The following is a 22,272-nucleotide window of genomic DNA, read 5'->3' on the forward strand; positions in this document are numbered from 1 at the left end:
AACCGTTGTGGTGCCGCACGGCACCGGACCTCCCTGGGAGCCAGGGAGCCAGATCCAAAAACGTTACCTGCAGCGTCTTTGGTTCTGGCTCCCAGGGATGTCTGACGCGGTATACAATCTATTTTACTGGTGGCCGGATGTACTCCGGGTTTTGCCGCATCCACCTTCTGGCAGCACCCGGGGCGAAGTTGGATGTGAGCGGGGATAGAAGCTAGGGCTAGCATTGCCGGGGACGCCGCTCCAGAACTACTACGCTCCCACCCATCCCGTCCAGGCTGTCAGTGTGCAGAGAAATCTGTACTAGTTTATGAGAGCTAGTAAAGACAGCAGCATCCTGGATTGACAGAACTCTCATCCGGCATCTCTTACCGGGAGGGACACAGCCACATGAGAAGTCTGAAACCAGGAGCAGGTTATAAACTGCATATCAGGGGGTCTGACAATGGATGAAGGATTGGAGATTGCAGCCTGAAACTTTGTGTGACTTTTTTAATTGCAGGTAACCACTAAGTTCCATGTTCACATCGCACTTTTTGTTTACATTTAGATATATATCGGGAAAAATCCCGACGTACATGCTAAACGTGTACATAGGACTTCATTGTCAGATGTAGACCAAAGGGGTGACTTTTTGGCTGGCCTCTGGCTGATATATGACCATTTACCACAAAAAATAAGAAAGTATGGAATAGTGTAATAGACCACGTCATTCTATCCTGGGGAGTTAAACAAAAGAAACTTGTATAATAATGTTATACAATTTTTTTAACATGGTAACTTATGAGTAATGGATGCTATTGCATGGCATCCGTCACAGACATGCTTTAAACATACATGTCATGAGCTTGTTAACCCCTTACGTAATAATCCGTCGTGCTAACTGTATCGTTAGCGCTCAGCGACGGACTATTACGTCGCGGGAGTAACGGCCATTTCGGCCGTCCTCCCGACACATGCAGGAGCTGTGACAGCTGCTGTCTCGTGCAGCGGCTGCCGCAGCTCCTACCGCGGGGACCGATCGCCGTGTCCCCGCTGATTAACCCCTTAAAAGCCGTGTTCAATAGTGATCACGGCTTTTTAGGGGTTAAGCTACAATCGCCAGCCTGCTACACGATAGCGGCTGGCGATGGTGGCTATGGCAACTGGACACCAAACAATGGCGTCCGGCTATGCCATCGACGGAAGCCTACTGGGTCCTGACTGTCAGTGGGTAGCTGGCATTTCTAATACACTGCACTACGCATGTAGTGCAGTGTATTAGAATAGCGATCAAGGCCTCCTGCCCTCAAGTCCCCTTGTGGGACAAAGTAATAAAGTTAAAAAAAAGATGTGTAAAAATAAGAAAAGTTTTAAAAGTAATAAAAGTCAAAATCCCCCCTTTTCCCTTATCAGTCCTTTATTATTAATAAAAATATATAAAACAAACAAATAAACTATACATAATTGGTATCGCCGCGTGCGTAACGGCCTGAACTACAAAATTATTTCATTATTTATTCCGCGCAGTGAACGCTGTAAAAGAAAATAATAATAAACCGTACCAGAATCACAATTGTTTGGTCACTTCACCTCCCAAAAAATGGAATAAAAAGAGATAAAAAGTCGCATGTACCTAAAAATGGTAATGATTGAAACTACAGTTCGTTACGCAAAAAATAAGTCCTCGCACGGCTTTATTGATGGAAAAATAAAACCGTTATGGCTCTTAGAATATGGTAACACAAAAAGTGAATGATTTTTTACAAAAAGTATTTTATTGTGCAAACGCCATAAGACATAAAAAAAAACTATAAACATCTGGTATCGCCGTAATCATATCGCCCCGCAGAATAAAGAGAATATGCCATTTATAGCGCACGGTGAACGCTGTAAAAAAAAAAAGAATAAAAAAACAATAGTAGAATTGCTGTTTTTTAGTCACCCCGCCACCTAAAAATAGAATAAAAACTGATCAAAAAGCCGCATGCACCCCAAGAAAACTACAATGGATTCCTCAAGGGGTCTAGTTTCCAAATTGGGGTCACTTTTGGGGGGTTTCCAATGTTTTGGCACCACAAGACCTCTTCAAACCGGACATGGTGCCTAATAAAAAAGAGGCCTCAAAATCCACTAGGTCCTCCTTTGCTTCTGAGGCCGGTGCTTCAGTCCATTACCGCACTAGGGCCACATGTGGGATATTTCTCAAAACTGCACAATCTGGGCAATACGTATTAAGTTGCGTTTCTCTGGTAAAACCTTTTGTGTTATAGAAAAAATGGTATAAAAAGGATTTTCTGACAAAAAAAAAAAAGTTAATTTCACCTCTACTTTGCTCTAAATTTCTGTGAAACACCTAAAGGGTTCATAAACTTTCTAAATGCTGTTGTGAATACTTTGAGGGGTCTAGTTTCTAAAATGGGGTGTTTTATTGGAGTTTCTAATATATGGGCCCCTCAAAGCAACTTCAGAACTGAACTGGAATCTAAAAAAATAAATAAATGAGGCAATACTTCGCTTCTTACATTATACTGATAATGAGCCGTGCCCACCCCGAGATGACCCCAGTTTTGACAGTTTGTATAAACGGAGACCCCTATTAGACCGTTTCAGTGCCCGGTTTTCCCAAGCATACACCCCCGAGAAGTGTATTTCTATTGATGAGTCCCTGGTACATTTTATATTGAGGGTTCAATTCCGCGAGTACCTGCCGGGTAAGAGGGCAAGGTATGGTGTGAAGATGTATAAGCTGTGCGAGAGTGCATCAGGGTATACCTACAGGTTTAGGATATATGAAGGAAAGGCCACCCCCAAACCAGACTGCATCCTGGACTACAATAGGTACATGGGAGGTGTGGACTTGTCAGATCAAATCCTGAAGCCCTACAGCGCCATGCGGTGTAGTATAAGAAGCTGGACATGCACATCATACAGATGGCTTTGTACAATGCGTACGTGCTACGTCGATGTGCAGGCCAGACGGGAACTTTCCTGGAATTTCAAGATCTTATCTTTAGGGACCAGGAAAGGGGGGCACCCAGTACTTCTGGAAGCGAGGCCACACGCATCGTACCAGGGCAACACTTTCCAGGAGAAGTTCCCCAAACCGGTGGAAAGGGAAAGAGTCAAAAGAGGTGCAGAGTCTGCTATAAGAGGGGGATAAGGAAGAACACAATATACCAATGTGACACGTGTCCCGAAAAACCAGGGCTCTGTATAAAAGATTGTTTTAAAATGTATCATACATCCCTTGATTTTTAATTTACCCTGATGCCCTCCGCACAGCTTACCCCCCTCATCTTTCCCTTCTGAGCCCTGCCGTATGCCCAGGCAACTGATAACAGCCACATGTAGGGTATTGCCGTACCCGGGAGAACCAACATTACAGTTTATGAGATGTATATCTCCGGTGGCGCATGCTGGGCGCAATATATTGGACACTGAAATGGCATATATATATATATATATATATAACATTGCAAATCTCACACTGCACCATCTGCTGCGCATTATCTTTTACACAGTACCTGTGGGGTCAAAATGCTCACTACACCTCTAGATGAATGTCTTAAGGGGTGTAGTTTTTAAAATGGGGTCACTTCTCGGGGGTTTCAACTGTACTGGTACCTCAGGGGCTTCTGCATACATGACTTAGCACCAGAAAAGCTCCAGTAGGCCAAATGGTGGTCCTTCCCTTCTAAGCCCTGCCGTGTGCCCAGGCAGGTTATCACCTCAAATGGGGTATTGCCGCACTAAGGACAAATTGGGCAACAAAATGGGGTATGGTGTTCCTTGTGAAAATAAGAAATTTTGATCAAAAATGACATCTTATTGGAAAAAATATCATTTTTTTAATTTCACAGCCCAATTCAAATAGGTGCTGTGAAAAAACTGTGCGGTCAAAATGATAACAAAAACCATAAATGAATTCCTTGAGGGGTGTAGTTTCCAAAATGGGGTCACTTCTGGTGGGTTTCCATTGCTTTGATACCTCTGGGGCTCTGCAAATGCAACATGGCACCCGAAAACCAATCCAGCAAAATCTGGACTCCAACAAACACATAGCGCTCCTTTCCTTCTGAGCCCTCCCATGGGCCCAAACGGCAGTTTATGACCACAAATGGGGTATTGCCGCACTAAGGACAAATTGGGCAACAAAATGGGGTATGGTGTTCCTTGTGAAAATAAGAAATTTTGATCAAAAATGACATCTTATTGGAAAAAATATCATTTTTTTAATTTCACAGCCCAATTCAAATAGGTGCTGTCAAAAAACTGTGCGGTCAAAATGATAACAAAAACCATAAATTAATTCCTTGAGGGGTGTAATTTCCAAAATGGGGTCACTTCTGGTGGGTTTCCATTGTTTTGGCACCTCAACACCTCTTCAAACCTGGCATGCTGCCTAAAATATATTCTAATAAAAAAGAGGCCTCAAAATGCACTAGGTGCTTCTTTGCTTCTAGGGCTTGTGTTTTAGTCCTCGAGCGCACTAGAGCCACATGTAGGACATTTCTAAAAACTGCAGAATCTGGACAATACATATTTAGTAGTATTTCTCTGGTAAAACCTTCTCTGTTACAGAAAAAAATTGAATAAAATTGAAATTCAGCAGAAAAAATGAAATTTGCAAATTTCATTTCCACTTGGCTTTAATTCCTGTGAAATGCCTGAAGGGTTAAAAAACTTTCTATATGCTGTTTTGAATACTTTGAGGGGTCTAGTTTTTAAAATGGGGTGTTTTATGGGGGTTTCTAATACATAGGCCCCTCAAATCCACTTCAGAACTGAACTGGTACCTTCAAAAAAAGGCTTTTGAAATTTTCTTAAGAATATGAGAAATTGCTGTTTATGTTCTAAGCCTTGTAACGTCCAAGAAAAATAAAAGAATGTTCAAAAAACGATGCCAATCTAAAGTAGACATATGGGAAATGTGAACTAGTAACTATTTTGGGTGGTATAACCGTCTGTTTTACAAGCAGATGCATTTAAATTCTGAAAAATGCTATTTTTTGTAAATTTTCTCTAAATTTTGCAATTTTTCACAAATAAAGACTGAATATATCGACCAAATTTTACCACGAACATGAAGCCCAAAGTGTCACGAGAAAACAATCTCTCAGAATCGCTTGGATAGGTTTAAGCATTCCGACGTTATTACCACATAAAGTGAAATATGTCAGATTTGAAAAATGGGCTCTGAGCCTTAAGGCCAAAACTAGGCTGCGTCCTTAAGGGGTTAACCACAGTATCACTGCGCTTGATTGGCCAGCAAACTCGTCTGACCTAAACCCCATAGAGAATCTATGTGGTATTGTCAAGAGGAAGATGAGACACTAGACCCAACAATGCAGACGAGCTGAAGGCCGCTATCACAGCAACCTCAGCAGTGCCACAGGCTAATCGCCTCCATGCCACGCCACATTGATACAGTAATTCATACAAAAAGAGCCCTGACCAAGTATTGAGTGCATATACTGGACGTACTTTTCAGTAGGCCAACATTTCGGTATTAAAAATAATTTGTGAAATTGGGCTTGTATAATAATCTAATTTATGAGAGACTAAATTTTGTGTTTTCATTAACTGTTTGCCATAATCCTCAACATAAACCCCTTAGCGCACCAGGACGCACCGGTACGTCCTGCATTGAAGTGCTTTAAGGCACAGGGACGTACCGGCGCGTCCTGGCTAATTTCTGTCACCCTGTCAAAGGACAAGGTGACAGAACTGTTTATGACAGTTGACCGGCACAGTAAGTCGACAGGGGACCATTCACAGCGGTCTCCTGCCGGCGATCGCTGTGATTGTTCAGTCAAAGCAGACTGACCAATCACAGCTCCATGACGTGTGTATGTGATGGCTCTGGCTCAGAAGCTGAGCCAGCGCTATCTCCGCCGGGAATCAGCTGTCCGACGCCCCTCTACAACGGCCAGGACCGGAGCTAGGCTCCGATCCGGCCGATTAACCCCTTCGATGCATCGATTAACGTGATCGATGCATCAAAGTGTCTTGTAGCCTGTCGGCAACCACGGTGGTTGCCACGGGCGCGGGTGTCAGCTGCTTGTCACAGCTGACATCGTGCCCTAACGGCCAGGACCGGCGCTCCGATCCGGCAGATTAACCCCTTAGATGCAGCTATCGCTGCATCTAAGTGATTAGATCGTACCCTATGGTTGCTAATGACAACCATCGGCACCCGCGGGTGTTCTGATGGTTGCTATGGCAACCATAGCCTAACAATCGCTTCCTAGTACGGAAGCCTATTAGGACCCGCCGGGAGGCGAAGCCTAATAGGCTTGCTGTCAGTGAATAGCTGACAGCTCTAATACACTGCACTATGTAGGTGGTGCAGTGTATTAGAATAGCGATCAGGGCTTCATGCCTTCAAGTTCCCTAGTGGGACAAAAAAAAAAAAGTTAAAACAAGTTAATAAAATTTTTGTAAAAAAGTAAAAAAAAATAAGTTTCATGTTAAACACTGTAACAGCCTTTTTTCCTATAATAAGTCTTTTATTATAGGAAAAAACGTTAAAAAAAGTACACATATGTGGTATCCCCGCGTCCGTAACGACCCCAACTATAAAAATATCACGCTATTTTACCCGTACAGTTAACACCGTAAAAAAATTAAATAAAAAACTATTCCATGATCGCTGTTTGTTAGTCGCTACCCCTCGCAAAACAGAATAAAAAAAGGGATCTAAAAGTTGCATGTACCCCAAAATTATACCATTTAAAAAACGCAGCCCGTCCTGCAAAAAACAAGCTCTCCCACCGCTTTTTTGATGGAAAAATAAAAAAGTTATCGCTCTCAGAATATGGTGACACCAAAAATAAATTATTTGAAACAAAAGTGATTTTATTGTGCAGACGCTGCAAAGCATAAGAAAAACTATATACATCTGGTATCACCGTAATCGTACCGACCCGCAGAATAACATAAAATTGTCATTCATAGCGCATGGCGAACGCCGAAAAAAAGAAATAATAAAAAACATCAGAATTGCAGGTTTTTGGTCACCTTGCTTGCCAAAAAAATGAAATACAAAGTGATCAAAAAATCGCATGTACCCCAAAATGGTACCAATGAAATCTACAGATTGTACCGCAACAAATAAGCCCTCACACAGCTCCGGTGGAGAAAAAATAAAGACGTTTTGGCGCTCGGAATATGGCGATGCAAAATGTGCAAAGTGTCCAAAAGCGGATAAGATCGGGCACCATTTATCAGTATTTTATCAGTATTTTAAAACTGTGGGGTCAAAATGCTGACTATACCGCTAGATAAATTCCACGAGGGGTATAGTTTCCCAAATGGGGTCACTTTTGCCGGGTTGGCACTATTTTGACCCCTCAGTGGCTTTGCAAATGTGACATGGGGCCGCAAACCATTCCAGCAAAACTTGAGCTCCAAAAGTCAAATGGCGCTCCGTCCTTTCTAACTTCCGCCATGTGTCCAAACAGCAGTTTATTACCACATATGGGGTATTGCTGTGCTCAGAAGCGTTTGCTTTACTAATATTGGGGTGTTTTTTCTCCTTTATCTGTTGTAAAAATGAAAAAATCTAAGCTAAAACTACATCTTATTAGAAAAAATGTAGATTTTCAATTTCACTGCATAATTCCCATAAATTCAGCAAAAACCGTGTAGGGTCAAAATGCACACTACACCCCTACAAAAATTCCTTGAGGGGTGTAGTTTCCAAAATGGGGTCATTTTTGGGGAGTTTCCACTGTTATGGTCCCTCCAGGGCTTTGCAAACACCACATGGCACCGAAAACCATTCCAGCAAAATCTGCGCTCCAAAATCCAAATGGCCCTCGTTCCCTTCTGAGCTCTGCCGTGGGTCCAAACAGCAGTTTATTACCACATATGGGGTATTGCCGTAATCGGGAGACATTGCTTTACAAATGTTGGGGGGGCTTTTTCTCCTTTATTCCTTGTAAAAACTAAAACATCGTATGTTTTTTCAGAAAAAAGGTAGATTTTCATTTTCACAGACCAGTTCCAATAAATTTAGCAAAAAACCTGTGGGCTAAAAATGCTCACTATACCACTAGAAAAATTCCTTGAGGGGTGTAGTTTCCAAAATGGGGTCACTTTTGGGGGGTTTCCACTGTTTTGGCACCACAAGACGTCTTCAAACCGGACATGGTGCCTAAAATATATTCTAATAAAATAGAGGCCCCAAAATCCACTAGGCGCTCCTTTGCTTCTGAGGCCGGTATTTCAGTCCATTACCACACTAGGGCCACATGTGGGATATTTATAAAAATTGCAGAATCTGGGCAATAAATATTGAGTTGCATTTCTCTGATAAAACCTTCTGTGTTACAGAAAAAACTGTATTACAAATGAATTTAGTAAAAAAAAAATTGAAATTTGTAAATTTCACCTCTACTTTGCTTTATTTCCTGTGAAATGCCTAAAGGGTTAAAAAAAAATCTGAATGTGGTTTTGAATACTTTGAGGGGTGCAGTTTTTAAAATGGGGTGTTTTATGGGGGGTTTCTAATATATAAGGCCCTCCAAAGCCACTTCAGAACTGAACTGGTCCCTGAAAAAATAGCCATTTGAAATTTTCTTGAAAATGCGAGAAATTGCTGCTAAAGTTCTAAGCCTTGTAACATCCTAGAAAAATAAAAGCACGTTCAAAAAATGATGCAAACATAAAGCAGACATATGGGAAATGTAAACTAGTAAATATTTTGTGTGGTATTACTATCTGTTTTACAAGCAGATACATTACAATTTAGAAAAATGCAGATTTTTGCACATTTTCTCTCAATTTTGGTGTTTTTTTACAAATAAATATTGAATTTAACGACGACATTTTTTCAGTATCTTAAAGTACAACATGTCACGAGAAAACAATCTCAGAATCGCTTGGATAGGCAAAAGCATTCTGGAGTTATTACCACATAAAGTGACACATGTCAGATTTGCAAAAATCGGCTGTGCCACAAGGCCAAAACAGGCGGTGTCCTTAAGGGGTTAAAAGAAAAAAATACTGTAAATATATCACTCTGTGTGTAATGATTCTATATAATGAGTTTCACTTTTTCAATTGAGTTACTGAAATTAACTTATTGATGATATTCTAATTCATTGAGAAGGAATACTATTCTTATACTATAAAAAAAAATAATTCTTATTCCCATGTCCATAGCATATAATTAGTCCAATGTACCCCACCCACACTGATACCAATGAAAACTACAACTTGTCCTACAAAATAAGCCCTCAAAAAGCTCCCTTGATGATAAAAAAAAAAAAAAGTTATGGCTTTCAGAATGTGGCAGCACGAAACCAAGAAAATTTTAAAAAAAAGTGTTTTTATTGGGAAAAGTAGTAAAACATAAAAAAAAGCTATATATATTTGATATTGCCGTGATCATAATGACCTCCGTAATAAAGTTAATGTTATTCATGTGAATGCTGTAAAATCAAAACCCATGGTAAAATTGCTGTTTTTTTTTCTATCGTGCCCACCAAAATAAACTGTTTGGCCTCATGCACACGACCGTGTTTTTGCGTCCGCAATTCCCCCGCAAATCCACGGGAGAATTGCGGACCCATTCTTTTCTATGGGGCCGTGCACACGACCGTAGTTTTTGCGGTCCGTGCACGGCCCGGGAACCCGGACCGCAGAAAGTACGGCCATGTCCTATTATGGTCCGGAGTTGCGGTCCGGGCTCATTGAAAACAATGGCCCGGCCATGTGCATGTGCGGGCGGCTTGCGGCTGACAGTCCGCTGACAGTCCGCAGCCGGCCGACCCGAAAATCACGGCCGTGCACACGGCTACGGTCGGGCTACGGTCGTGTGCATGAGGCCTTTAGCTTGAACTTGATGAACCTGTCTTTTTTCAACAGATGTAACTATGTACTTTGTACGAAGTTTTTAATACAATATATGTACCCTAAAACGGTGCCATAAAAAAATGCAAATTGTGCCACATAAAACAAGCCCTCATATGGCTGTCGACCATTTAACCCCTTAGATGACCTGGGCATGTTGGGTATTTGACATGATCGCAGGGCACTGATGAGTTACTATAGCAGTCAAGGGCCTAAGGCTATGTTCACACGGAGTATTTTGGGGGAGGAATATCTGCCTCAAAATTCCGTTTGGAACTTTGAGGCAGATATTCCTCTCCCTACACGCCGATTTTCGCGGCAATTATCGCGCCGTTTTTCGCCCGCGGCCATTGAGCGCCGCGGGCATAGAACAGCGAGATATACGCTTTCTCCTGCCTCCCATTGAAGTCAATGGGAGGTCGGAGGCGGAAGCGCCCGAAGATAGGGCATGTCGCTTCTTTTTCCCGCGAGGCAGTTTTACTGCTCGCGGGAAAAAGACGCCGACGCCTCCCATTGAAATCAATGGGAGGCGTTCTCGGGCAGTTTCTGCCGAGTTTTGCGACGCGGTTTCCGCGTCAAAAAACTCGGCAAAATACTCCGTGTGAACATAGCCTAAAAAAGATGACCGGTCTGTCATAAGCATCTGCCTATTGGGCAGGTTTTTCCATGGAAAAAATATGTTGTGGATTCGCAAGAGAATACGCTGCATAAAACCTAGTCTGACTCTTCGATTTCTGCAGATTTGCAATTTGTTCTGATGTGGATAAGCCCCATTCAATGGGGCTATTTTGCATGCGGCTACCCAATGCGGTTTCCGCATGAATAAGTGAGCTGATATAAACTAAGGAGCCAAAATTGCGTGACCGTCAATGATGCCTTTGAATACTACTTGTAAGTATACCAAAGCATTATGTAAGCGATCAAGAGATTGCTGCTTCAAGTCTCCTTATTTCCCCCATAAACTAAGTGAATATATATATATATATATATATATATATACACACATATATATATATATATATATATGTGTGGTATGTATGTATGTATGTGTATGTGTGTGTATATATATATATATATATATATATATAATAAATAAATTTATTTCTTTTAATAAAAATCGTTCACTATAAAAGAAAAAAAAATCTTAGCCTTAGAATAAAGTTAATTTGTTATTTTTACTGCATGTTAAACAGCAAAGAAAAATGGTAGGATTGCTTTTATTATTTTTCTCTAGTTAGTCTCATTGGGAGACACAGACCTTGGGTATATGCTGTTGCCACTAGGAAGGGTGACACTAAGAATAAAAGGTGTTAACTCCTCCAACAGTGTATATACCCCTCTTACAGGCACTGAGCTAGTCAATATTGGCTTAGGATCTGTAGAAGGCAGACACCGCTTCTGGTACAGCAGACTATCATTGCTTTTCTCTGGTAATTTAATTTTATATTTTCTCCTTCATGTGGGGTAACAGGGGTGACATGTTCCCCCTACTTTTCCCAACATTTGGCGGGCGCTCAGTGGTTCAACGCATTGTAGTTCCCCTGCCATGCTGAAGACCAGAGGGATGAGTTCATTCTCCTCTGTCGCCTACCAGCCTAAGGGTCACCCCCCCTTTGCTCCCCACCAGTGTCCCACCTCACCGCAGCTAGCACACGGAGGGGATTTGTTGGTCTTCCATTCTGGGTATGAAGTTTACTTTAAGGCAGTTAATTATTACTTCTCTCTCTCCTCTCCCCACACCCTCTTTTTTTTCTGCTTGTGTGCATTTTTGGTGCACTCCTCTTCCCAGGGCTCCTGTTTCGGGCTGCTACTTTCATGCAGCACCACTACAGGCAGTCGCAGGCTCATTCCTCAGGGGTACCTTAGGTGGGAGACACGGTCCCCTATGTCCTGCGTCCCATTTCCCTATGTGGGCTGCCATAATGTTTACCCTTTCACCTAAGACCGCACCCCTGGAGAGATTTCCCATTCGCTGAACAGGATGCCTGATATAAAAAAAGGACACACCTCTCCACAGACCCAGTTAGGTATCCTGTCCTCCAGGTGGGATTGTACTGTGGTCAAGACACACTCTCCAGGATTGCAGACCCTCTAGCAGCTACTCACCTGTAATCCTGGAGGTATTCTGAAGGTGGTTGACTCTTGGAGCAGGGGCTGGTATCCCCCTCCTCTCCCGTTCACCACTTCCCTCTACGGAGGTGGTAAGCTCCTGCCGCAGGTGGGGCTTCCTCTGGTGTGAGAGGCTTCTCCTGGGGTCAGGCTTGGCTCCAGTTTACAGAGAGGGAGCTAGGACTTATGGCCCAGCGTTTGGCCGCTTCCGGCTCACTACAGTGACTTCCAGTCGCGGCGTACGTCACTTCCGGCAGAGGTGATTCGCGGACGTACCAGGAAGTGGTCCGTCGGCCCAGTTGGAGAGGAGGAGCTACAGCGCGTCATAACCAGGGAGCCTTCCAGGCAAATTTTAGGCCTGAACCAAGATGACTCCTTTTCCAACCAAGCAGCCAGTATGAAAGCTCCAGGGGAAGCAGCAGGATTCGCCGAACAACCTGAGCGATTAGACCCAGCAAGATCCTCCAGTCCGGTGCTTTAAACGGCATGGGATCTTCTAGGAAACCTGTTGGGACAAACCTTTTTTTTCATTAATTTTAATTAAAGGTTAGTCCTACCTTGTATACTACATGTTTCTTAGTTCAGAGAGGGTCCTAGGAAAAAATTGGATAAGACTCGCAGCAGAGAATGTTCTATGTGTTGTAGGAAGCTAGCAGCCTCTTATCAGAAATGTTTATGCCAGTTATGTTTAGATAAGATCCTGGCAGAAGAATACACTAGCCTTGTCACAAGCATCAAAGATATGGTGCGAACAGAGGTTAAGAATTCCCTTCGAAAGAAACATGACCTTCCTAGCACCTCGTCTGGTAAGACAAGACAGTGCCTAGGTGTTTCGAATCCTTCCAGTGAAGAGGAGATATTTGAGGAAGAGGGGGAGCTATGCTCCTCTGAATATTCCGCTGACTTAGGGCTTATTTTTTTTTTGGGAATCCTATTTCTCATCTAATCAAATGACTTTTCTCCCTCAGGAAAAGATCCAACCTTTGATATAGAGGGGGTCTCAAACCTCTTTTTGGATCACTTAACGTCTTTCAGAAGTGCTATGTCCATCCTGGGTCTTCTAACCTCCTGTATCCCGGCCATAATGTTGCACAGTTCAGGTTCAGGCCTATGCAGAGGAACGTATTGGAGAAGTGGGACAAGACCAGAGCAAATTCTTCCTAGATCACTGCCTACATCTTTTCTCCGTAGCCAAACTATCAGGTGGTGGATGAAGGTAGTAAATCTCAGGAAGGGTGTTTCAATGTCTCCAACTCTGAACATAATAGATGCCAGTCTTTGGTGGTGAGTCCATGGCGAAACCTTCTACCTTCAAGGTCAGAGGGGATCCTCAAACTTACATAAAATCTTCCAACTACAAGGAACTGCAGGCAGTACTTCAGGCTATAAAAGGCACCATTCCTATACTTTCAGGAAAGAGGGTAAAAGGTTTTTTTCAGACAACACGACTAGTGGCGTACATAAAAAAGCATGGAGATAAAGATCACGACTTCTGATGAATTTAACCACAGAGATTTTTTCCCTAGCTGAGCTGCATCTATTGTCCCTTTCAGCTGTCCATCTAAGGGGAAAGGACAATCAGGTAGCCGACGTCTTGAGCAGAAAACAGTTGCTACAATCCAAATGGTCCCTAAACTAGGAAGTGTTCCGGATGATTGTGGCCAGGCGGGGGAATCCTTCCATAGATCTGTTCGCTACCAGGGAGAACCGGGAAGTGCCCAGATTCTTCTCCCTAGACCCCAGGGAATATCCGGTAGCGGTAGATGCTCTCTCCCAGTATTGGAGTCAGGAACAGGGTTACGCCTTTTTCCCCATTTTGTCTACTTCCGAGAGTATTAAAATAGATCTGGGAAGATAGGGCCTTGGTCATCTTAATCACTCCATTTTGGCCAAAAAGACCATGGTTGAGGAAGGCAGTCCTTAGCCCAACCATGTATTTTTCCAGACAGACTACATCTCTTGTCCCAGGGCCCAGTATTTCATCCCAACATCACCAGGCTGCATCTTAAAGCATGGAGACTGATGATCCTCAGAAAAAGTGCTATTTCAGAATCTGTCTTCTCCACTTTATTGGCAAGTAGGAAACAGATTACTTCTAAAATACATTTAAGGGTCTGGAAAGTCTTTCTTACCTTTACAGGAATTGATATAGATCCGTTAACAGATCCAGATACACACCTGATATTAGACTTTCTCCAGGCAGGGGTAGACAAGAACCTCAAGTCTATTACATTAAAGGTACAGATTTCTGCTCTAAGCTTCTTGTACGACTCCAGGTTAGCAGAACACCCCTGGATTAGAAGGTATCTGATTGCGGCCTCCAGGATAAGACTTCAAAAAAGATCTTCAGTTCTACCCTTGGACTTAAACTTAGTCCTTACTGCCATGAAAGGTTCATCCTTTGAACCTTTAGACTCCCTGTCCATAAAATTTCTCACTCTAAAGATGACCTATTTACTAGCAATTACCACTGCCCGGAGAGTAAAGAGAAATTCAAGCCCCTCTGCCTTCCCTCCTTACACTTTGGTATTGGAGGATAGGGAAATGATAAAAACCTTACCAGGTTTCTTGCCAAAGGTAATTTCTAAAGGAGCAGGAGTTTAATTGTTTAGATGTGAGGAGGTGGTTCGTACACTACCTAGAGGTCACAAAGGACTGGAGGTCTTCAGAGAATCTCTTCAGTTCTAGGGTCCAAATAGAGGTTCGGCAGCCAGCAGACCGACAATAACACGGTGGATTAAACAGGCCATACGCTTAGCCAACGTAGGCCAGAATATTAATCCCCCAGAATTATTTAGAGATCATTCCACTAGAGCTATATCTACTTCTTGGGCAGAAAAAGCCAACGCATCTCTAGACCGGATTTGCAGGGCGGCTACATGGAGTTCACCCCACACCTTTTATTAGGCATTATAGTTTACAGTTGCATTCAGCCACTGACCTGGCTTTTGGTAGGACAGTTCTACAAGAAATGGAGTTCTATTTTACATCTTCAGGGGTGCTACCATAGGTGAAAGAGTAAAAGATCAATTACTTACCAGTAATCTGTTTTTCATGAACCTATGACCGCACCTCCCTAGATTTCCCCTTCAGTAACTTCCTTAGAATCTCTTGTGTATAGGATATATATGAATATAAATATATATATTTATGGTGTGGGGTAGCTTTTCACTAAGGTGGCGCAAAAAAATAAGACCATAAATAAATATGTATGTGTGTATATGTAAATAATTCTCATCCTGAGTTCTTTCTAAAGACTGGGTGTGTGTAGAGGGGTGTCCTTTTTTCAGATCAGGCTTCCTGTCCAGCAAACGGGATGTCTCTCCAGGGGTGCGGTCATAGGTTCATGAAAAACAGATTACCGGTAAGTAATCAATCCTTTTCAGCTCTGCTTTAGGGGGAAGGACTTGCGCGCCTGATCCTGGCTAGCAACTGGTTTGCGGCCATCTCATGACCACAGGCCACCAATTGCGGCACACTGAGGGGGTGGTTGATCATCTTCTCACCGATGTGTGGGGATTCTGCTGCTGCTGTTGACGCTGGGATAGAGTTGTTCATTCTTTAAAGGGGGAATTGCCTTTGGCTCCCCCTTTTTCATTCCTAAATCTTTCTCAGACACTGATCCAGTAAATTACAGTAGATCACTCTAGATAACTTCAGGCGGCCATTACATCCTTATAAGGCAGTCACAGCCCTGCCACTTGCAGTAGTTTTTTTTCCCAGTTACTGAGGAACATGGTGACGCATATGCTGCCATGTCAGACACCAGAGGAGAATATTTCCGACAGGTAACTTCTGTAGTTTACTTTGCCTATTCCACATTTGTCCAAAAATTCTCATATGGTCAACCTACTCCTCTGTGTAATGCATGCCGGGCTCAAGGCCAAGTATCTGTGGACGCCCGCTCTGCGGCCCAGTCAGCTCGGCCGCCACCATCAATGGTTGGTAAAAAGTAAAAACACGCCCAGTTGTCTATTAAGAAACTAATTGGCATAAATCTAAAATTGTTCTCAACTTGCTCAAAAATGATCGTTTTTCAAAATAAAAACCACTGCTGTTATCGACATTACAGCGCCCATCAGATTATGCAGGAGATAGGGCATTTATAATCTGGTGACAGAGCCTCTTTAAGAATAGTAATTATTAGCAACATTTGTGACAAAGTTAAAAACACTACCCTGTTAATCCGATTTACATAAGTGATTAATATAATACATATATAAATATATAATATCCTAGTCAAGAGCATTTTCTGAAATATCATTGAGACTCCCTGGGTGTAAGCATTTCTATTTTATAAATCCAATAATTCTCTTTCTGTTTCAATTTTACAAATCTATCGGGGGGGTTTCAGTGATTTTGTTCCATGGGGGTAATGCGAATTTCATCAAAATTCCTGCTTTCACTGCTTCTGTATAGACTGATTAGCTCAGTGCCTGCAGGAGGGCTATATACTGTGGAAAGGCCCAACACTTTTTATATTCGCTGTAACGGTATATACCCATGGTCTCTGTCCTCCAATGGTTTGGTCAAGAAAAGGGTTTTATAGTGAGAAAAAAAATTTAAAAAAAAATATATTCTCCCTCCAAAAATATTTTTTATTTTATAAAAGTTAATGAGATTTCTGTAATGCAAAGGGCACACCAACTAATGCTGAATGTAGAGAATGAGCAGTGGTTTTTTTTTCTGTCTCTTATTTCCATAACTAAGAATATAGTTATTTTTCTTTGTTTTCACATAATTTTTTTTCATAGACTAGTAATAAGTGCGACTATATAACTTTGTAATATGTTTTTATTACTAAAAAGTGCAATTTTCCTCACTGCTTTACCAGCTTCAGCACTTCTTATACACATCTTCAGCTTCCTATGGAGGGATTGTGATTTTATATTTTGTAATGACAGGGGTACACCATGTTTGGCGTCGCTGTCAAATTGTTCATTAAGTGCTGTGCGGTGTTGAGGGTAGAACAGCAAAATCAGTTGACCAATTCTGTATACACCCTTGTATATATTTTGCAGGTAAACATCCATTTTACCAGCAACAACGCGTTACCTTTAACCAGCAATTTGACAACCGCGCTAAATGAGCTGCTGGCGTGGCTATCGGCCGCATTAATGCTACTCCGTAGGGCCTCACCCTGACTGCTAGAATTCCCCACCGATCGCAACAGATCGCTGGGGGTCCATTAGCTGGATGTCTCTCCATTCTATACTATTCTAAAGCTGGTCATGGATATTAGAGGTGTCAGTCAGTGTCCCTCCCCCAAAAGCCGCATCTGGCAATAGCGTTCATTTGGTGACTGCCATTTTACCCTCTTCCCAGCGGTGTCTGACAGAGATAGACAGTTTACTAATTAAAGTTACAAGCCTATTAGAGTTTTATCATTTTTTTCTTATCTTTTTTTAATATTTTTTGTGTGATAGTATATATTTTCTTTTCTTTACATGATTATGGGGGCAACCGGTTTTCCTGAGTAAACAGCAGTTCAGTGATTTTGCTTTATACTTGGTACCTGGTAAAAACCTCAGACAGGAAATAAACGATTGACTATGTATTTGGAATGCTCTGTGACATTGGCAGGGAGCGGAGCTGTCTCCATCACCTATTATGAAGGGTGTTATCCTGTGTCTACATCCAGCTTCATGATAGAGGTTATACCTTTTATTGTAATCCTGCCTGTGATGACCATCTTTACAAAGCAAGAAGTATTGGGGCCCTTTTTACACGGGCCAATGATTGGGCAAATGAGCGTTCATATGTACGCTCGTTCACGATCATTGCCCTGTGTAAACAGGGCAATGATCAGCTGATGAATGACCAAACGCTCGTTCGTCGGCTGATTTGTATCTTTTATGCAGCAGAAAATGTTGTTGTCTGCAACAAATCTCCCTGTGTAAACCGAGAGATGTGCTACCGACATAATGGTAATGCATGGGGGCGCGATCGTAGTAACGATTGCTCGTCCCCATGCATTACCTATCATCGCTCCTTGTGAAAGGAGCAAGTGAGTGCCGATCAACGACCTGTCTCTTTGATCGGCGCTTGTTGTTACAGCCAATGTTGGCTGCTGTTAAAGGCCCCCTAGCTTATCAAGAGGGCTTAGTGGCCAGTGTGAAAGCTACAATATTTTACGAATTTTTTCTAATATAAACATACAAAATAAAAAATAAAATGCCACCAACAGTTAAAAAAACAAAGTATGTTTTATCATAAAAAGTAAATTTTAAGAGTCATTTTTCTGACTATACGTACTCTTTGATACTTACACCTCTGTTTACACTTTTAAATCACTGCCAATATTGTGACTTTGGTTAGAAATTGAACGTGGTTGGTTACATTTTGCCTGGGGCTTTGATCTCATTGAGCTGTGGCTCTCAGCATGCATTTTCAGCTTGTTCTACATCTAAGTATTGCAATTTCCATTCTCAATCTCTGTTTTAACACATAGTAGCTTGATTTAAAGTATTATTCAAATATTTGTTTAATTTGCTTATTTCATTACCAAAGATGTTCAAATCCATCTCTTTTGTTTTTGGCATTTGTTTTTTTCATCCTCCTTTTTTTTCTTTTCCACCCTCCTTTTTTTTATTTTATTTTTTAGAATGGCCCAGAAGTGAAAAAGTATGGCCCCTTCCATCCTTATGTGAATGCCAAGGTGTGTACACCTCTTTCCTGGAAACATAGTGTGTGAACTTTGTGCAATAATTCTTTTTAACCTGTGGTTTGTCTGTCAAGTCTAAACTGCCTAATATTAAACTCTCTTGGAGCCACTTTTAAGATTGTTGAAGACTTGCATTAACAATAATTCTATAACTGACTGACTGTTTTTTACAAAATAATTGTGTATTTGCCCCACAGGAGCCATAAATAGAATATACACTTGGGTAGTCTTCTGTTTGCTTTGACATAGAATCACCTATAAGGTGACTCCAAATGGCAAAGTTTAGATTTTTTCGCTGACACTTTGTATATTTCTAGTTCAGTAGGTTAACTATAACACGCCAAGTAGTCAGTTGGAGACATTTATAGTAAACACAATTAAATTGTTAGGTGTCGTCCGTTTTATTAAGTTTTAAGAAAGCCGGAATTGGCTAAAAACATCAAGTGAGAAAAAACAAAGGGTTATTCCAATCACGGAAAGTGACGGCCTATTGATAGGATATACCACCACTTTCTGATTAGTGGGGTCTGACTCCGGGGTCTCTAATCGATTCTTAGAATAAAGGAGCTTGTTGAGCGCTGTCCCCTTTAATAAAGTATTTCCCTGCATAGGGCTGCAGCGCCAAAATAGCGCTGCTGCCCTTTTATTCTCTGGATCGGTGGGGGTCCTGGCTGTTGGCTGTCCTAGCGATATGAATATTATGATGTTCTGGACTGTCAAGATTGTTTATAAATCTTGTTGCAAATCTGTGTTTCCTATGATTGTTGATACAATTCATTACCATTCAATATTGGACTGAGGCCAGTAAGAAATTTTCAACTTTAACAGAGGTTGTGTGGACAGATTAGCAGAAGCTTGTAGGGAGATTGAAGAAAAGAGGAAAGAGCTCTTTTAAAGACCATAGAATAGAAAGCTCGTATGCTTCTTTGCTGTGGTGGTATTCTTTGTCGTGATGCATGCCTAAGTTGAAATGTCGATATTCAAGAAATCAGCAGCACAGCCACATAAGTTTCACCAGCGGGAAAGGACAACTCCCCAATCATGAGTGGTGCTCGCCGCAAAGAATCCCAGGTCCAAGGAAAACGATCAATATGCAAATTGAAGAAAAGAACCGCAGCACTCTAGATAATCCAATGAATTGTATTTGATTTATTCACCAAGCATGAAAACACTTGCAACGTTTCAACCCATGAATGGGTCTTTGCTTGATAAAGACCCATTTATGGGTTGAAACGTTGCATGTGTTTTCATGCTTGGTGAATAAATCCAATACACTTCATTGGATTATCTTGAGTGCTGAAGTTACTTTTTTAGATTTGTAAGTTGAAATGTCAGGATTTCCAGCTCCTTAAGGCTAGCCAGAGCAACTGTGGCAGCAATGAGGTAAGAAAAAAAAAAAGACAACATAAAGCCCTGGACCCCAGCTTGGGAAAGACTTGGAGGCACAATGTAAGATGATTCTTGTCTATTTACTAGCGCTCGCATATAGGGTTTTTAAAGCAAGGCTGACACCGTTCTGTTGAGATCTGGTGACTGCGCTGGCCACTCCATTACAGATAGAATACCAGCTGCCTGCTACTTCCCTAAATAGTTCTTGTATAATTTGGAGGTGTGCGTTGGCTCATAGTCCTGTTGTAGGATGAAATTGGCTCCAATCAAGCGCTGTCCACAGGGTATGGCATGGCATTGCAAAATGGAGTAATAGCCTTCCTTATTCAAAATCCCTTTTACCTTGTACAAATCTCCCACTTTACCAGCACCAAAGCAACCCCAGACCATCACATTACCTCCACCATGCTTGACAGATGGCGTCAGGCACTCTTCCAGCATCTTTTCAGTTGTTCTGCGACTCACAAATGTACTTCTGTATGATCCAAACACCTCAAACTTTGATTTGTCTGTCCATAACACTTTTTTCCAATCTTCCTCTGTCCAATGTCCGTGTGCTTTTGCCCATATTAATCTTTTCCTTTTATTAGCCAGTCTCAGATATGGCTTTTTCTTTGCCACTCTGCCCTGAAGGCCAGCATCCCGGAGTCGCCTCTTCACTGTAGATGTTGACACTGGCGTTTTGCGGATACTATTTGATGAAGCTGCCAGTTGAGGACCTGTGAGGGCGTCTATTTCTCAAACTAGAGACTCTGATGTACTTGTCTTGTTGTGCAGCGGGGCCTCCCACTTCTCTTTAGACTCTGGTTAGAGCCTGTGTGTTCTGTCCTCTGAAGGGAGTAGTACACACAGTTGTAGGAAATCTTCAGTTTCTTGGCAATTTCTCGCATGGAATAGCCTTCATTTCGAAGAGCAAGAATAGACTGTCGAGTTTCACATAAAAGCTCTCTTTTTCTAGCCATTTTGAGAGTTTAATGGAACCCACAAATGTAATGCTCCAGATTCTCAACTAGCTCAAAGTAAGTTCAGTTTTATAGCTCCTCTAAACAGCAAAACTGTTTACAGCGGTGCTAACATAATTGCACAAGGGTTTTCAAGTGTTTTCTAATCATCCATTAGCCTTCTAACACAGTTAGCAAACACAATGTACCATTAGAACACTGGAGTGATGGTTGCTGGAAATGGGCCTCTATACACCTATGTAGATATTGCATTAAAAACCAAACGTTTGCAGCTAGAATAGTCATTTAGCTCATTAACAATGTATAGAGTGTATTTCTGATTAATTTAATGTTATCTTCATTGAAAAAAAACCTGTGCTTTTCTTGCAAAAATAAGGAAATTTCTAAGTGACCCTAAACTTTTGAACGGTAGTGTGTATGTGTGTGTGTGTGTGTGTGTGTGTGTGTGTGTGTGTGTATATATATATATATATATATATATATATATATATATATATAATTTTATTTTTTTATTATAACCCAACATATTCGGAACCCCCACAACTGTCACAACATGTACTATACATATATACTCTTATTTTAGGTCCGTAATGAACAATGTAAAAAAAAAAAAATTACGGAATATTTGTTTTTTATTTTCCTTTACATGAATAATGGACAGTTATCACTTATTAAATAAATGTCTGATTGGGCCCCCTGGGACCCACAGCAATTGTGAGAGTGGCGGTCCTGATTTACCATAGTGTCAACCGCAGTGAGGACATTTAATGGAGCGGCAGTTGAGCATGCACGCTGCAAGTCCATTTAAGATTTATGGGAATTACAGAAACAGCCGAGTATAGCGCTCGGCTGTTTCCATCAGTCACATAGACATTGATAGGAGCTGAGGGCACATTCTCGACCGTTACGGTATGTGCACACACACTAATTACGTCCGTAATTGACGGACGTATTTCGGCCGCAAGTCCCGGACCGACCACAGTGCAGGGAGCCGGGCTCCTAGCATCATACTTATGTACGACGCTAGGAGTCCCTGCCTCGCTGCAGGACAACTGTCCCGTACTGTAATCATGTTTTCAGTACGGGACAATTGTCCTGCAGTGAGGCAGGGACTCCTAGCATCGTACATAAGTATGATGCTAGGAGGCCGGCTACCTGCACTGTGTTCGGTCCGGGACTTGCGGCCGAAATACGTCCGTCAATTACGGAAGTAATTAGTGTGTGTGCACATACCCTAACTCGATTAAAGCTCCTTCTTACTCTGGTGGGTTCATTTGAAGAGGATCTGGGGATTCGGGATACTTATGTTTG

The 22,272-nt window shown here is 41.9% G+C and overlaps 1 protein-coding gene across 3 annotated transcripts in view; it reads left to right on the top strand.

Moving 5' to 3' along the window:
- The window catches only part of ANKS1A (ankyrin repeat and sterile alpha motif domain containing 1A), a 248,160-nt gene that overhangs the window by 50,036 nt on the left and 175,852 nt on the right, over positions 1-22,272 (top strand). For 2 of the 3 annotated variants that reach the window (XM_075853521.1, XM_075853522.1), the window contains exon 4: positions 18,551-18,604. The exons of the other annotated variant lie outside the window; for it this stretch is intronic. In XM_075853521.1, the coding sequence (XP_075709636.1) occupies positions 18,551-18,604 (54 nt within the window). The remainder of the gene's footprint in view (positions 1-18,550; positions 18,605-22,272) is intronic. 3 annotated transcript variants of the gene reach the window in all.

Source organism: Rhinoderma darwinii, chromosome 2 (genome assembly GCF_050947455.1).
Source record: "Rhinoderma darwinii isolate aRhiDar2 chromosome 2, aRhiDar2.hap1, whole genome shotgun sequence".
In the NCBI taxonomy this organism is placed as follows: Eukaryota; Metazoa; Chordata; class Amphibia; order Anura; family Rhinodermatidae; genus Rhinoderma; species Rhinoderma darwinii.